The 18,061-nt window shown below is 40.1% G+C and overlaps 1 protein-coding gene across 9 annotated transcripts in view; it reads left to right on the top strand.

Annotated features, from left to right (window-relative positions):
• erc2 (ELKS/RAB6-interacting/CAST family member 2) overlaps window positions 1–17,863 on the top strand; it is a 45,677-nt gene extending 27,814 nt beyond the window's left edge. For 3 of the 9 annotated variants that reach the window (XM_077530735.1, XM_077530731.1, XM_077530729.1), the window contains 11 exons: window positions 907–1,047; window positions 1,131–1,271; window positions 2,242–2,277; window positions 4,619–4,821; window positions 6,250–6,363; window positions 9,089–9,212; window positions 10,221–10,381; window positions 12,172–12,319; window positions 12,412–13,005; window positions 13,198–13,265; window positions 13,348–13,366. In XM_077530735.1, the coding sequence (XP_077386861.1) occupies window positions 907–1,047; window positions 1,131–1,271; window positions 2,242–2,277; window positions 4,619–4,821; window positions 6,250–6,363; window positions 9,089–9,212; window positions 10,221–10,381; window positions 12,172–12,319; window positions 12,412–13,005; window positions 13,198–13,224 (1,689 nt within the window). In that variant the 3' untranslated portion in view covers window positions 13,225–13,265; window positions 13,348–13,366. Of the gene's footprint in view, window positions 1–906; window positions 1,048–1,130; window positions 1,272–2,241; window positions 2,278–4,618; window positions 4,822–6,249; window positions 6,364–9,088; window positions 9,213–10,220; window positions 10,382–12,171; window positions 12,320–12,411; window positions 13,030–13,197; window positions 13,266–13,347; window positions 13,367–13,860 lie in introns of those variants that run through there. The other 6 variants (XM_077530733.1, XM_077530732.1, XR_013284770.1 and 3 more) reach the window with 5 other exon arrangements.
• The last annotated feature ends 198 nt before the right edge of the window (window positions 17,864–18,061 follow it).

Here is an 18,061-nt window from a genome sequence, read left to right as displayed (position 1 = left end):
GCTCATTGAATCGGTTTGCCTCTGTTTATTAAAGAGGAAGTCAACTGAAAACATTTCTTGACAATAATATGTTATATGTGACCTCACTCATCTAAACATGACATTCTGATTAATATTACATTTGTGGAATATGAGTAATGCAGCAAAATCCAGCCGTCTTTAACCATCTCAGGAGGCAGCCATTTTGCGACTAATCACATCACAGCTCACCTGTTTACTGAAGCTGAGCTGTGATTGGTTGCTACCTGAGACCTGAGCAACTGTGATGTCATTTTCCCTGAACAGCAAGTGGCAAAATGGCCGCCTTCTGATATTGATAAAAACTACTGGATTTTGCAAACTCATATTCATAGTAACGCAATATTAACCAAAAACCAGTATTTACAAACGATATTACTGTCAAGATATATACTTTTTACTTCCCCTATTATTAACTTATTCACTCTCAGCCATTTTCACTGAAGCAAACCCTGCTGTTTTACTGGATTTGGACTGATTTTGATTTGATGCATCAGGGGGAAAAAAGTATATTTCCATCTATCTGTTTCCGTTTTGCAGTAATTAGCAGATTAGAATATAGCTCAGTTTCATCATTTTTCATAAATCTGTTTAAAACTGGGGAAAACAGCTTGTTGCAACATGGCCCTAGTTGATCTCTTATACTCTGCTGCCACCTGCTGGTCATTTTTGTAATAACTACCATTGCTTCGACCGTTATATTCAGTTCAGAGGCTGCATCAAAGCCTTCTTTCAGCTTTAGCTTTAGCATGATAAAAAAACAAAAAAACAACAACACCTTATAAATACGTCTTTGGGACACTGATGATGTTTAAAATAGAACGTATTTATACGTTTTTGGGAGCAAATGAGTTAAGTTCATTCTACATATTTTTTACGTGTCATCAGGAGAGAATCATAGAGCGTCTGAAGGACCAACGAGAGCGGGAAGACAGAGAACGTCTGGAGGAAGTCGACGCCTACAAGAAGGAGAACAAAGATCTCAAGGAGAAAGTTAACAGCCTGCAGATAGAATTAACCGAAAAAGAGGTTTGTGAATCGTACGCTTACATTTTTTTTATTGTCCTTCTTTTGTATCTCAACTCTGTCATGTCCTGTGTGTGCACCTTTAGTCCAGCCTCATTGATCTCAAGGAGCATGCGTCTTCTCTGGCGTCTTCGGGCCTGAAGAAGGACTCAAAACTCAAGTCCCTGGAGATCGCTATTGAGCAGAAAAAAGAGGAGTGCAGTAAGTTGGAGACGCAATTACAGAAGGTAGGTGTGCGCCTCGGTGTGCTAAATCATTTTGTACAAGTCTCAGCTGCTGTGATGTAGATTGACTTTCATAATCGTAGTCTAGCCTGAGCTGCTCTTCGTCGTTTCTGACATACAGGAACATCTCGATAAATGAAAATCACACAAAATTTAGTTTAGTAGTTCAATTTATTTATTTATTTTTACGACGATATGGAAAAATTGAGTCAACTTCAGCCAACATCTTTCTTTTGCCAACACAAAATTACGTTTGCGCTACAAAAATATATATTTCCATAAAGCCTTGAGTGGCTGGAATATATCCCATCGCAATGACAACAAAACCTTCGTTCTAAAGCAGCCAGCTCGTGTCCGCACGCTGACTGTCTCACTTTCATCCATGCACTCATAGCCAACAACGATGCGCTCTAAAGCGACGATGGCAGCCTGAAGAATTGGTGCGCATGTTGACTGGCACATGGAAAAAAATAACATCAACAATAAAATCCCCTTTTCGCTTTTCAGACTTTCTTTTGATGATCTGCGTACACTCGTGGCCAACAATGAGGCGCTCTAAAACGGCGCACAAATGCTCATTTCTCAATCTTTTTCAGCAATTATCTTGAAATGTGTAATGCATTTAGAAACAAATCTTTGAATTGGATCTTTAACATACTGTAATAATACAAAGAAGAAATCTACCCAACTGCAGACAGGAAATTACACACAAACCACGACTAACATTAGTCAACAGAAGAATTTACAAGACTTTGAAGGTCACTGCGACCATGACGCTCCCATAACATTCCTCCGCCTCCTGCCACTGTCCCCTCGTCTGGTCCTCTGCATCCGTCTGCGCTGTGTTCAGATGTAACCATGTATAATAATGTGCTGCTGTTGTCTCCTGCCTCACACTGACTCCTAACACGTACTCTCCCATACCTGACGACCCCCCCGTCCCCGCCACCCCTTCCCTCCTCTTGCAACGTAGCAAGCTGAGCAGCTTTTCAGTCACATGAACAATCCTGTAAGTTGAGCCGAAACGCATGAGGAGGCTGAAATGCGTCGGGATATGACACATGGTGCTCATGTTGGCCCTCTCAGCACACGTGGCTGTGCTTCAACCCCTCCCCCAAACCTGCCCCCCACCTCAGCTAGATGCATGTGGATCATTGCGCTGTACGTTGCACTGAAGGAGCTTTACATTGGGCAGTCTTCTGCAAGTGTTTGTGCTTGTCACATCTGTGCTGAATCTGGTTTTTGTATTTCAAAATACACTCGATATACTATGAAGCTGCTTATGCTAATGTTGCATTGATATCAGAATCAACTGGAGGCGTATTTGAATGTATTCAAGTTGGGAGTGTGGGTCTTTTGGCCATATTTATTTAATGCAGCCAGTCCGACTTATAGTACTGCTTTATAAATATATGTTAAAAAAAATAAAAATAAATCAATGAGCTCTAATTCCATTTTGTACCTCTGATTTTATATACAAAAAACACTGCACCAAGGAAAAACAACCAGACAGAAGTGTGACTTATGCAATGTCAGTCAGGAACATACGTTGTTTGGTGTTTTTTTTTTTTTTTTTGTATGTTCGTAGTATCATACTGTTCCCAGCATAGCGGAGGAGTGCTTAGCATATGGCTCTGGCTCTGTCAATTCTGTGTAGAGTTTGAATGTTTTCTTTTGGTTACTCCGGTTTCCTTCCACGTTATAAAAATATGCCTTTTAGGTTCATTGAAGATTTTAAATTGTCATTTGTTGTTGTGAACGTGAGTGTGAATTGTTTTCTACAGACCAGGCCAGGGTTTCAGGTGGCTTTGCTTAATTTTTTGATTTGATTTATTGAACATATAAATATTTTCAATAAATCAAATCAAAAAACAGACCAGGCCAGGGTCTCAGGTGGCTTTGATTAATTAGTACACGCACTTTTGAAAATAGTTGGATGGATGGAATGTTAGCGCCAACTCTTGCTTTGCATCTGTTTGAAAACCAACAATTACGATCATGTGGATATTTTATTTAAACAGTGATCTTTTGCTACAGATTTTTGGAGAATATTCTTGGAGGGAAAAACTTGTACAGTGGCTATAAATGTCTAGATTTTGTTGTAATTCGATGAACTCAAGGTTGACACAACATTACCCATCATGCTTTGGGACTATTTCTTCAGTTGGGCCTAGGAACTTAGACATGGTGGATAGAATCATGAAAGTTAGCACAAAAGCTCAAGATTCCACTAGAAAGAGAGAGAGAGAGAAAAAAAATGTCAAGAAAAGCCTACTAGAACATCTTAAATGTATATGGTGTTAATCTGAGGCACTTTAAAGGATGTCTGGTATGTGTTGACTCCCATTCAACATGAGTTTGAATTCAATTGTTTAATTCTGAGCAAAACCACATAGACAAGGGTGTGCACACTTTTGCAACCACCATATTTCAGTTCATTTTTTTCAGTTGAGTTGGACAGGTTGTCGGTCACATTAATGTTGGGAAAAAGTTTTGAAATGACTTGGTCCCATTGGTCACAAAAAAAAAAAAAAAGGCATTTGAACAAGGGTGTGTAGACTCTTTATATCCACTGTTTAAGTGTTCACAGCATAAAGGTGAAAAATGAAAATGAACATCGTACCTAGTGGAAGTGGGAAAAGCCAACATAAATTAGTGCTGTTCGGTTTCTGAAGAGTACTTTTTTATAGTTTTTAAAATATTTTATTTTTTTCCCAATATTTGCTCAGTCTTTATGTAAAATCATGTTTTATTCCTCATGCTTAAAAATATCGAATGTGTTATTCCAAGCGGCCGCCGCAAAGATTGTTTAGCGTTGTTGGGTTTGCATGACACGGTGGACTTTGTTGCATGTTGTCACTCTGTTGCCAAGCTTCTCGACTGTGTCAGTGTGGTTAGCTGAAGCCTCGAACGTGGTCGGCCTTCAACGCAGTGGTTTGGTGGAGGCTGTCGTCGTGCATAAGCTGTGTTGACATGTGGCTGTTCCCGTTCCGTGTACTGTAAGGAGTCATGCGGCTTTGTTTGTATTTGTGTGCTTATTAATACACAAACTCACTCCAGTGTTGATACCGTTTGTGTGCAAAGTGTCTGGGAGTCTCATATGGACGTTAAGTTGCGCTAGTTTATTGCTCCGTTCAAGTTAATGAGCCAGCACCACTAATGATACTCTCGTGTTATTTACTCTGCAACTTTCTTTCAGGGAGGCAGATAGGTGGCAAGGAATGATAAGACGAGATAATATAACCAACCTGTGGTAGTTTGTGTCGACGTCACGCAGTTGAGTTAACCGAGTCCATCTTTGTGTCTGTTGTTTTTTGTTTTTGTTTTTGTTTTGTTTTTGCGGGACGCAGAAAGCCCACGAAGTGGAGCATCAGACGGGCTCGAGAGGGAACCCGGAGTACGTGGACCGAGTGAAGCTGCTGGAGAAGGAGGTGGGCTACTACAAGGACGAGGCCAACAAGGCTCAGACGGAGGTGGAAAGGCTCCTGGACATCCTGCGGGAGGTGGAGACTGAGAAGAATGACAAAGACAAGAAGATCGCAGAGTTGGAAAGGTAACATATCTGGCCTGCGTGTTGTGTGTACACAACAACACATACATGGTAGAATCTTTGACAGTTACATTTTCAATATACAGAACACTATTAAAGGGGAAGTCAACTCAAACATTTTCTATACAATAATATGTTCAGAAAACAGGTGATTGTCATTTTCAGTCAATAGAAAATGGCAAAATGGCTGCCCCCTGAGATGAATAAAAACGGGTGGATTTTGCTGCTTAACTCATATTCCGTAAACGCAATATTAGTCAAAATGTCGATTTTAGGCAGGTGGGGCTAAATAGACCATATTATTGTAAAATGTTGGGGTTGACTCCCCCTTTAAAACTCATTCACTGCCATAGACGGCTATAGACGTCAAAGATCCATTTTTACTGGACAGGCACAAATTGTGTGAAATAGCTAATCACGGGTTGAAGGTTTGAGTTAGATGAAGATTTTGATCCAACAAGTTGGTTAGTTAACTATACCAAGAAATGGGTCACCAACTTATCCGTATGGTTGTGGTTGACAATAATACAAATTTTATTCCCGACGTTTAATAATAAGAAGAAACTTTCCCCTGTCAGGGGTCATCACCGCAAGTCATTTGCATTATGGCGTATGTTTGGCACAGTTTTTACACCGGTTGACCTTTCAGCCAAAAGCCACCATTGAATGCGTTCGGCGCGCCATCTAGTGGACAAATGATGCAAAGAAATCAATTGAGTGATTTCAACACTGAACAGCATTTACTGTTTCCAGTTATGATTATTTCGAAAATGGATCATATCAGCTGCGATTAATTTTTTCTGGCCTTATATTACTGACATTTTGCTTTTGTGAAGCTCAATGTAGCAACAAATCTGTCTTCAAAAATATAATATAAACAGTTCCTTGTTTTCTTTGGAAAGCACATTTTATTTTTTGGTAATGTGGCTTGTGGGTGTGTTGATCCAACTCGATTTTCTTTGGAGTTTCAGCTGCAATCAAAGTCTTTGTCAAGTGCTGCGTGCTGCATAGTTCATACATTTGCCAAACTGTCTGCAGTATGTGTCGCATTATGTGACGTGGTTGCGTATTTCGCAATAGATCTGATTATGATTTCATATAGTAATACATAGCTAGTAGCATCTCTATTGGTGATATTGATGAGGAGAGAATGATTAATTGAACCGCAAGAAATTCATTTCCTGTTGTTGTAGCTGTGACATGAATTTATTTGAGCAATTTGATTAATTGAGTGTTCTTCTTTGCCACCTTTTACCCACTTTCCTGCCCTGCTCCTTTTTCTATCTCCAAACCTTCCGCTCCCTTTCTTGACCACCCTTCCACGATTGATCACCTTTTCTACCCTTTCACCGCTATCCAATAATTGTCCTCATCTTCCTTGCAACGCTGTGTTGCGTTGCCACAAATCCTCAACCCCACCTCCAAACACAGCCCCCCTCACTCCACCCCTCGCCCCACCCCTCGTCCTGGTGGCAGAGCCCCCCCTGACCCGATGTCCGCTGCCCCCCAGCAGATAGGGGGCATGGTGTGGGACTTCCTGGGAAAGTGAGTGCTCTGCCCTGGCACTCGAGCTCGGCGTTGCGGTCTGTGGAACGGTTCGCGGAATGCTTGCGTCAGCGTGACGCTCACGGTCACGTGATGCAAACATCCCGGCGTTATTGTTTGCTTTCACTTTTTTTTCTACAATGTGCTTGCTTTGTTGCCTTGTATTGGTTTAGATTTCTTGAGACAGGCTAATTTAATTTTCCATTTAATCCTTATCATAAATTTTCCAGTGGACGTGTAAGGCGTGTTTATTTTGCTCTTGTTTTTTTCTTCTTTTTTTTTTTTTTGCATGTAGCATCTGTGAATAAGCAAGATTTTTTTGGGCGAGTTGACTATGTCCATTTAATAAGTTCATGAACATTGTGATACATTAATTTACATCATATGTGCAAAAGTCTTGGGACACGTATTCAGTTCATTTAACCAAGTCGTTTTGGACAGCGAAAGGCAGCTTTATAGTTCACATTTCATACACAACATAACTCCTTCTGCATCACATAATTAAAAGTGCAACATTTAAAAGCATTTACAAAAAAAATAGTTAGACACCTAAAATGAAAGTAAAGAAATAACAATTAGCTTACTCAAAATCTTCCAAGAGTGAATAGTGCAAGACCAAGATTTTGGAAAACATAAAACTTTTAAGCCCATTAAACACCTCTATAACGAACTAGAGAGAACGTGGGACAATCCAACATAGTGACCAAGTATTACATAAAAATGGAAACCACTATATGGAGGATCAAAACTGTCAAAATAAAGAATAAATAATATAAAAGTCATAAAAAAGTAAAAGTAATAATAATAATAATAATAATAATAATAAATAAATAAAAGTAAAAATAAAAACAAATCTGAAAATAAAATACAAAAATTTATTATAAAAAAAACATGGAAATAGAAATAAATACCACAAATAAATAATACAAAAATGAAACAAAGATTAAAAAATATAATTTCATTCTGATCTTGTCTTCAGCATGTAATAAATAAATATGAGAGCAGAACGTTTTTATTTATCGATCAATATTTAATTCTATTGATATATTTTGGATTTTTCCTATTTATTTTTAATTTTTGAATCTTGTTTTTTATTTTTGTATTCATTTTTACTTTGATTTGTAGAGTGGTACATGTATATTGTTTTTGTCATTTATTATTTGTTTAAATTTTTGAATCGATGATATTTTCCCTTTTATTAATGTGTTTATTTATTGTTGTATTTATTTCCATATTTATTTTTCTATTTATTTTCAATTTTTTTAACCTTGTTTTTAATTTTAAATTTGTCTTTTTTGTTATTGTTGTTTTTATTTCCATTTACATGATAATTTTGTATTGTTTTAATTATGTACTTTATATTTTTATTATTTTCACTTTGATTTATTTATTTATTTATTTTCATTGTAATAACTTTTTATTTTATTTATTTATTTATTTTATTTTTCAGAAGCAAAATGGCTGCCTTTTGACATTACCCCTTTGTAAGTGCTGCAAAGGGGTTAGAAAGGTGTAATAGACGGGTGTCCCAATACTTTTGTCCAGACGGTGGCACTTGTTTTTCAGGCTTGCACCTGCATCTATATTTAGTCTAGATGGTATAATGAACAAATCACACCATATAGTTTGGTAATAGTGTGGCTGTGTGTTCATCTTGGTGTGATTTGATCTACTGTTTTGTGTTAATATCTTTTACATGCAAGCACACGCATACATGTGCTGTGTGTGTCTGTGGTGTTGCATTTTGTAATGCACGCTCCCCCTTTTAATCGACGACTACCTCACTCCTGCGCCAACCCCCTCCCCAACCCCACCTCAACATCACCCACTCTCTTCTCCAAGCGCTGCCCACCTTCTCGCTTCCTCGTCCCCTGTCTAACTTGCCCGAGCAGATACTAAGGGAAATGCTCGGCCCAGTGGCCTGCATGCAAAAGGGGCTGCCGTGCACCACATGCTGATGAGTTGGGGGGCTCTTATAGGTACGGTCCACAATCAACTCCCGGTGGCTCAAATGCCGAGTCCGACCAACCGTGCATCCTCAACTGGTTCTCTCCCCAGCTCTCTTCAGTCTGTCTCTCTTGTTACGTTCTGCACCCAAACTCCTCTTTCCCTCTTCTTTTCCCGGGCTGATCTTTGCTGTCTGATTGCATGTCTGCTTCCCTTTTCAGCAGATGCACACAATTCCGAGTTGTCAAGTGAAAGTGCATCATGCGATCGCCACGTCCGTTAAGCAAATAACGAGGCAGACGTGGTGGCGGTCTCCCAATGTTTACATGACTTGAGCGTGTTTGTTCTTGGTCTAATGTCATGTCTTTCATTTGTTTTTGTTTTTTGTTTTTTAATTTCCTTTACTGCTTCCAATGTGTTTTCCACATGTCCTGTCTTCCCTCCTCTTCTACCATTCCTTTACCCCCGTCTGCAGTTTAGCTCCCAGGTAGGTCACAATCTTACCCACCACTTCTACCTAACCCCTGTTGTAACTCTGGCGTTACAACCTGTAAGTCGCTTCCCACTGCTAACATGAAGCCATCAAGTCGTGTGTGACGTGCGCTTTCATGACTGGCATCATTCAGAAATGTAACTAATCCACCATGATTTTGTTCTGTGAGTGAGTGTATCACCCACTCCTCCCATATCAAACTATTCAAGGATATTTTTCTTGGCTGATAGTTGGTAGAAAAGCGATGATTGGCAGCGCTGTTCTTAATGACAAGTGCTTTTTCAGACAAGGAGGAAAAGACCCAACCAAGAAAGGCACAAACATCAAATTGGGACCGCAAGGGGACAAGAAAGGCTTGGGACAAGATGCCCGTAAGGACGGCTCCTTGGAGGGCGGCCACCACTCCAAGGTGTGTTTCTGTTCTTCCTCGCTATCATCTGTATAGCCATGAGCTGTCGAGTAAATTCGACACTAAACAGAGTCAAATTTACACTTGGAAGAGAGTAAAATATTCAGAGTAAATTTTACTCTGTGTTTTTAGTGTATACGAGAGAATTTGCATATCACAAAAAAAAAAACTATTAAACATTTTTCACTCAGAAATTCTAAGTACCGGTAAAAAATTTTGGCGAGATTTTGAGAAAAAATGTACTAGTTTATTTTATTATTATTTTTTTTTTTTAAGTTAGACAAGGGTTGAGAAAAAAAATCATGACCTTCTGTCTGGGAGAGTGCCACTCTAACACCTGAACTATGCCACACCTACTGTTTGCTTAAATCACGGGTGACAAACTGCCACAGTGTAAATTTTACTCTATTAAAAATTCTACTCGACCAAATAGACTCTAGAGTCAAATTTACTCTCCAGAATTTACTGTCTATACAGTCTGAACAAAAGGGGTCCAAGGACTGATCCTTGAGGGACCCCTCATGTCATGGCCATTGGATCAGATTCAAACTTTCCAACGGTCACAAAATAATTTCTCCAAGTAGGACTTGAACCATTTTAGGACTGTTGGTTCAACAGTGTCTTATAGACTAGAACCTTCCCTGCATTTGTGTTCAATCTTATATTATTTAGTATTTAAATAAGAATTGTTTCTGTTTCTCTCATTAATAAATACATGGATCGTATTACTGCCCGAAGCCAGCTGGGATAGGCTCCAGCACCCCTGCGACCCTTGTGAGGAGCAAACGGTTAAGAAAATGGATGGATGGATGGATGGATGGATAATTTATGAAGGTGAAAAAACAGATAATCATTAAATTAATATAGAACACTTCAAGTGTTTCATATGATCGGTTTGACAAGCATTCCTAGGAATTCACAGTGTCCCATCACTGCCCCATGCTAGTGACGCACTTGACACTGACATGCCTCAGTGCTCACGATGAACTCCTCCTGTCTGCCACTCAGCTGGAGGACCTGATGAACACGCTTGAGAGGACGAGGCAAGAACTGGATTCCACCAAGCAGCGTCTCTCGTCCACGCAGCAGTCCCTGCAGGAGCGCGACAGCCACCTCACCAACATGAGGCAAGAACGCAGGAAACAGCTGGAGGAGATTCTCGAGATGAAGTGAGCGGCATCTCCTTGCGCTCTTTTTGTTGTGTCTGTCAGGGGGGATTCGTTTTGTGAATTTTAACTCAAATGAACTCTGCTCATGGCACTGGCACAACAACCGGATGTGTTCCCTGGATGCCGATCGTGTTTGACGGAAAAAACAGTGACGGTAGAGAAAAATGCTGTGCCACATCTCGCTTATATCTTCATAGCGCTGCTCTGTCAGCATTCATTTCACCAGCAGAAAAATTTCCAGAGAACATATTTAGTTGCCAGGCAACCAACAGAGGCACCAGAAAGTCATTGCAGAGTAGATTAATTTGAATTCCATTATTCATTATTAGGGTACAGTGTACTAATTGTTAGCACGTCTGCCTCACAGTGGCAAGATTTTTTGCTAAAGCCCCTTGTGACGTGTTAGCATGTTCCCCATTTAACAACAGTCCAACAACACAAAGGAAAACTGCGACCTCTGGTGTTCATGTTGCGAAACTTCTTTTTCAACCACCACATAAGTATACAGTACAGTACAGTACTGTCATTTTACTAAACCACCAAGAACATACACAATTAGTACAATTAGGTGTTCTGTCTAGTGCAGCGCATATACTTGAGTGTATTACTAACTTGACAGCCTGCTAACAGTTAAATGTCCTCCAATAAACACACAAAGTTTGGTTGCTCATGTATTTTAGTGAAATCATAAAAACATAATTTAACATACAGAACCACAAGCATGCTAATAGTTTACACAAGGTAATGACAAGCTACACTAGTTAGCGAGCTACAAGCTAAACAAAATGAAGCTAAACAGAGCTAGAATGCTGAATACACAAAATGTGACGTTCCTCATTACAGTACACTTTAGCATTTGATATTTATAAAGCGATAGATAATTAATTAACAGACATGTAGTTTCCGAGCCATAAATGTATCAGAAAGTTTTGTTTCTTATTGCAGTGCCGTGTGACGGATCTGGTTGGGCGCGTCCCCAATTCACTCAAAAGCCAAATACTTCAGACCAAGGTTATTTTAGTTACCAAAAAGTAACAAAATAACAAAAAGTGAGATCATCCTATCTTGCAAAGTTACAAACTTTAGAAGCTGTATTATGGACTGTGCTAGTTGTACTTTAAAGTCTGTGGACTGTTACACTGTACCTGTATTTGATTTGTGGATGGTGGTTTTGGTTGGGTTTTTTTGCACACAAGAAATACACTAAAATACATTTAAAAACTAAAACTAATACTGTCTAAAACTATTAATAAGAACAAATTAAAATGAAGCATTTTTGAAAAAACTAAAACTAGTAAAAAAACGAACTAAAAATAAAAACTGAAAATAAAACACAACTTAAAACGAAATAAAACCAAGAATTAACTACATAGAGTCCTCGAGTTAAGGCGTCCACGACCTAAGGCGTTTCCACTTGACAACAGTTATGCCCGGTCCGCCATTTTGGCTCCTCGGCCACCATATAGCCCACAGTGTGTTTTCCCCTCGTCCGCTATTTAGCCCTTAGCTTGTGCTAGTACTTGTGGACTTTTGGGAGTATCTTTGGCTTTTTCACCCTCTCACCCTCTCTTTTCCACATCATAAGCCCAAAGAAGAAGAAAGCTACGTCTTCTATCAATGTTGGTCCAGCCAAAAGGACTTTAACTTTTAACTTTAATGGGGAAATTCGGCTTAAGTTGAAATCGCTAACGTAGGAACGTAACGTAACTTGAGGACTCGCTGTATTATAAAAATTACCAAACTATTATAAACGGATGATTAACTGATCATATTGTGTAAACTTTTTCCAGACAGCAAGCTTTGCTAGCTGCGATCAGTGAGAAAGATGCTAACATTGCACTGCTGGAACTGTCTGCCTCCAACAAAAAGAAAACCCAAGAGGAGGTGATGTCCCTGAAGCGGGAGCGGGACAAACTGATGCACCAACTTAAACAGCACGTTCGTACTACAACGCACAACCCGAATGACGAATCCAATAAATAATCCTGAATTATAATCCGATCTTTGTGCTTTGCCTTCTCCTCCTGTAGACTCAAAGCAGAATGAAGCTGATTGCAGACAACTATGAAGACGAACAGTATCACCCCCACGGTCCGCACCACCCGCAGCCCCAGGCCCCGCACCCTCAGCCGCAACCTCAGACCCAGTACGCCCACCCTCCCCACGGCCAGCAGGTCCCGTATGCGCACGCCCCTCACATGCAGCACCCGCAGGCCGCCCCGCAGCACCCTCACCCCCAGCAGCCGCAGCTCCAGTACCCTCACGCCCAACATCCGCAGCAGCACCCGCAGCACCCTCAGCCGCCGCCGCAGCACTCGCTGCACCCGCGTCCCCCGCAGCCCCAACATCCGCACCAACAGCACCTCCAGCATCCCCCGCAGCACCCGCACGGACACCCCCCGTTGCAGCACCCGCATCCTCAGCATCCCCAGCACCCTCAGCATCCGCACGGCCCTCTCCAGCAGGGGCCACACCCCCAGCACCCGCACCCACAGCACCCTCAACACCCGCAGCATCCTCAGTCTCAACACCACGGGCAGCATCCGCGCCACCCGTCGCCTCATCATCGCGGCGGTCCGGGCCGAGGACCCCCACATGCTGGGCACCGTCCTTCCCCGGACCAGGTTAGAAGTCTCTCACGTTATTAGGTGCTTGTCTGACTATTATTATACACTCATCTACAGTATTTCGTCTAATTTCAGGACAAAATTGTTTGTAAATATTTTGTTGGCTTAAAAATACTGTGCGTGTGCATAGCATGACAGAAATATAAAACTATTTTTTGTTTTTTCCTAATGCATACCATCTCGCCTCAGGATGACGAGGAAGGCATATGGGCATAATCGTTGCTATGACAACCAAAGTTCACAACTTGTTTTGAGGGGTGAGATCATTTCTTTACATACTTCCTCTGTTTGTTGTTATTGTTGTTTCAATGTTGACCAAGTAATCGTTTTGTTGTTCAGATGACTCAGCCACTACCGGGGTGGGGGGGGGGGGGGGAGCAGCCAGAAGACGAAGTTGAAGTGTGAGGACACTGACAAATCATTTGTTACCTTAATCAGCAAGGAGACCTTCGGGCTTTTATTTTGTTTTTGGGAGGAACGGGGGTGGCCGGAGGTGTGCAAGTCAGGCGGTGGGAGACTGACAGTCGAGCGGGTACGTTCAAACAGCAATATAGCTTTGCTCATCTACTGTATTACAAAACGTGTGTGTATATATATATATATATATATATATATATATATATATATATATATATATATATATATATATATATATATATATATATATATATATATATATATATATATAAACAGATTCTAGATAAACAGATACATTCAACTGATAAATGAATAAATAGTTGAGTAGATAAAAGGAATGATGATAGAATTGTTAAATTAATGAATATGTGATGTTAAAAAAAATATTAAAAATAAATACTAATATCAGCTATTGTATGCCTGTTGTGCCTATAGGTGACCTTGGAGCAGACCTTGTCAGCTTCCCCACTACAGAAAACCTGTAGGTGTGGAGCAGCTAAGGAAAGACCCCACGCCTCCCGCCTCCTCTTCCTCACATATATCTTCACCTCACTTGCCGCCTGCCGAACGCGAGGCCTCCTCAGGAGATCGCAAGACTGTTCTCCACCTTCTCCAAGCCCCGCCCATCCTTGCTAGCCTCCTCCTCGTGATTGCTTCAAGGTCACGGCTGCCTTTGCTGTCTGCTTCCCCCGAGCCTGACTGACTCCTTTGGATCCGGCTGCGTCCGCCATGTCTTCATCTTCACATCATAGCAAGCCTGAAATGTCGGAGAACACACTCACAAACTGACCTTTTTTGTACCTTTTTACTGGTGTCACCTACTTGGAGGAGCTGATGTTCGACGTGCGATGTCCCAAATGTTAGATCGGATTGTGCCGCCTATGGAGTCTTGTGTGGTCATTTTTTTTGGAAGAGGTGCCTTCAAGTGAACATGAGGGCCCTCCGGCTTGTTTTTGCTTGAGTTTGCCATCATCTTCATATTACCTCATTTCAATCCAACCAAGTGGGAAGAAAAAAAAACAATCTATGCAGACGTCAGTGTTGCATGAATTTGACTCACCATCTGTATTCAAAGTGTAATAATCCACCCAATTAGAGTGGCCAAGAAAGTGACGAGATTCTACCAGATTATGAAAAGAGACTATGCACCTCCTCTTGTTGCAGGATGTTTTTTTGTTTTTTTCCTAAACTAATGGTGCTCCTGCTGCAGGTGCTTGATATAATTGGTGTCAGTGGGTCAAGGGAGTCTATCGCTACTTCTACAGCTGAGTAGGCTCCATAAACAGAAGTAGACAACTTTGTACATATATCACAAGGGGCACTTTGCCATCAATTGAAGAACCCTTAAGAGACTCAAGAGTTCTATAAAAACAACAGTCCTCTAGTAGATGTTTTTTCCTTCAAGTTCCAGCAGGACCCATCTCGTACACAAGTAGTCTGCGCCACATCCTCAAACGTAGTGACCTGTTTCAGTCCCTCTCAGCAAGGTGGCCTCCTTAAAAAAAAGTACACATATATGATAGATATGCATATATTATACATAGAGAGAATCTATAGAGTGTCTATACGTGGTGAGAAATTTGTTTGAAGAAAAAAAAAAGGATTTTCTTTATGGTTATTTTTTCTAAACAGATGGGGGCGACTGAGAGGTGTGTTATGTGTTTTTGTACATCTGGAGAGAGAAAAAAAAAAAAACTGAGTGGAGACTAACATTCCCTGTCTAAAAATACAGACACACACAGTGCAAAAAAAAAAAAAAAAAAGGAATAGAGCGGAAAAAAGAGGAGAGCAGAAATGCTGATCTAAATCTTTGTAGAAACCAGTTTTACATTCCTTTGACCTATTTTACATTCCTTCCTCTATCTTCGTCCAGAGGTTTTCAAAGTGTGAGACAAAGCAATTGAGAAGAGGCGCAACAGTTTGAAAATTTTTTCAAACTCTTATTTTTAAACCTGTGAAGCTAACTTCTGCTCAATGGAGAATTGATTATTTCAAAATAATTTTAAAAATGGTACGTGTGGTGAGAGAACAAGGCAAGCAGTAAACTCAAAATGAATGAATGAATTATATATTTTTTATTAAATATATTGAAATCTCACAAGACTTTGCTATTAATTTTTAATACTTAAATTGGATTAAATTCAGCAGCTATGCTCTAAAATATGCCTTTAAATAATATTAACTAGTGACCCAAATTTTAAGCAACAATCTAGGAAAATGTGCAGTTGGTTGTAATATAATTTGCATTTCTTTAAATATTCTCTAAATTTCATCTTGGAAATTTGTTTAAATTCATGTCTTAGAGAATACTGTAGTATAGCAATCACAAAAATATAATAAATTAAGTATAATGTAACTGAGGTTTTTTGTTTTTTCTGTCTTTTTAGCTGGGAAGTAGTCAAATATGAGTTTGTAACCTCACTTCAATAGTAGTTGTTGTTTTTTGTGTGGGCGGGGTTCTTTTTAGCTGGAAGTGCCAAAAGAAAGTAGTAAAATACGAATCTGTAACCTCAATTCACGAAGAGTCTCTGTCCAAAGCCACACCCCTCACTAACATCCACGAAAGGTGTACTGTAAACAAGCTAACGTTAGCTAAAGTGGCTACGTTGGTAGCATGGCTCTCAATTTTTTATGTTTTTTTTTTTTAAGTATTATTATTATTATTATTTATTTATTTTAATACAAAGATGTAAACAACAAAGGCCAATGTTTTCCAACTTACACTTTTGACACTTTCTTGTGTCAGTTCCAGCTAGGAGAAACCTAACAAAAAAAAAAGATGCTTGTGGCAACTTTTGGGCTTAATTGTAGATAATGTTTGTAATCTTTGGGGAGGCCCACTGTTCCACACTTTGAAAACCTCGGCCCCGGCCCATGTGTTCCCACCAAGTTGGCCTGTGGCGACAAATCAGATCAACAAAACAAAAGAGAACATGAGCAACTTCCATGAAAGCAATGATGTGCGCTGCCCGTTTGGAACTTGCACTTGTGAGTGAGGATCTCACTTATGAACACGTGTGTGGAGTGCATTTTCTTTCTCGTGACTTTTCTTGTGTTGTCTCGTAAACGCAAGTGTTGACATACGACATGTTGTTGCAGTTTAGTGGAAACTGAATTAGACTGTTACTTAAACTCCTCCATTTCTCTTGTGTCTCCTCTGTATTGGCCAAGTGGTGGTTGGTGTGTATATAAAATCTATAAATATATATGTATTTTTCCAATCTTCCACAATTGAGGCATCGTCTGCTTCCCACGTGAAGCTTCCATCGCCTGTCACTGACCAAGAAACTCCAGATTGTGTTTGTGTTTACAGGAAGTCTAATCATGATAGGTTGTGTTTTATAAGGGGAAGACAATGCAAACAGACAGAGGAGCAAAAAAAAAGAAAAAGAAAAGTCAATCATAAATGAAATCCTCTGACTACCATCAGGGGGACTGAGTATGAAGCCTCCCTTTTCAGGTCCTTATCCACTGAATACTTGAAGTAGGGGGTTCTCCTACCGTGAAATATATCATTTGCATTTCAAACGTGCCCATTTGTGCTGATTTTTATTTAACATTACGTGCCAATGGGAGTGTTGTTGGAAGCAAGGATGGTGTGCTGTTCTCTATGCAGCCAGATGCCTCCGCAGCGCAGTCAACACTGACTAACGCTGGAGGGAATTACAGAGCCGAAAAACATTTTCACTTTGTGTTTTTTTACTGTATAAAAACCTTATTGAACAAATCACTGTGACCAATACCGGAAACATTTTTTGTTTTTGTTTTTATATTCATTTTTGCATTAAGTTAGCTTTACGTTTTCTATGCTTTCCGCTAGTCGCAGATGCCAGTTGGAGGCTGTACTATTTGTAAAAGTCAATGTTCTGAGCTGTACAGTACTGACCTATAGGAGCAAGTTCAATGTGAGTTGTCCAGCATGCTGAATGATTACTTGTGTGAACGTTGGAGCATCATTCCTCACTCTTGCATCGTGGCGGTGTCATGTCGGTGTTTGAGAGTAATGTGTGTCTCACTGTGTCACCCCCCTCCCTCCCCCACCCCACTTTTAGTAATCAGCCTGTTCGGTTTTGTGAGAGTGCAGCATGTTTTTGGGGTTGCTGGTGTAAATGTTACTCAGAAAAGTGCGCGTGGGTGCGTGTGTTGGCATTTATTATTTTTATGGCAACGGGTGTGTGTGGGTGTGTGTGTGCTAAAGTATATAAGAGGAAAAGTGATGTAAAACAATTAATTAAAGGAAGAACCTATAAAAAGAAAAACTGGGGGAAGGAAGTGTTGCCAGACGCATGGATCCTCTGTGATGTTTCCTGTTTTCAAAGCTAGAAGGCTGTCCTCCGTGCCCCGGTTTGCTATTGTATGTGTTGTAACCGAATATTACTATTGAGTGTTGGCCAGCTTGTTTATATCCATCAAATAAAAGTGACTTTCTTTCTGTCAACACGCTCTGCTATCCTCATTCAGTCCATAACATGACTCGATGTTATCATGTTATGCTATCATTATTTTTATACCATAACCAGTAACATATCGACTAATGTTATTTTATCTCATTTAAATTTCCTCACAGAACACACTGTGGCCATAATAATAAACAAATTATCAATGTTTTGCAGTATTTATTTTTTATAAATTTAAA

The sequence above is a fragment of the Festucalex cinctus genome, chromosome 8 (genome assembly GCF_051991245.1).
Source record: "Festucalex cinctus isolate MCC-2025b chromosome 8, RoL_Fcin_1.0, whole genome shotgun sequence".
NCBI lineage: Eukaryota > Metazoa > Chordata > Actinopteri > Syngnathiformes > Syngnathidae > Festucalex > Festucalex cinctus.
Note: the sequence above shows the minus strand (reverse complement) of the source record. Positions and strands in the feature narration are given on the sequence as shown.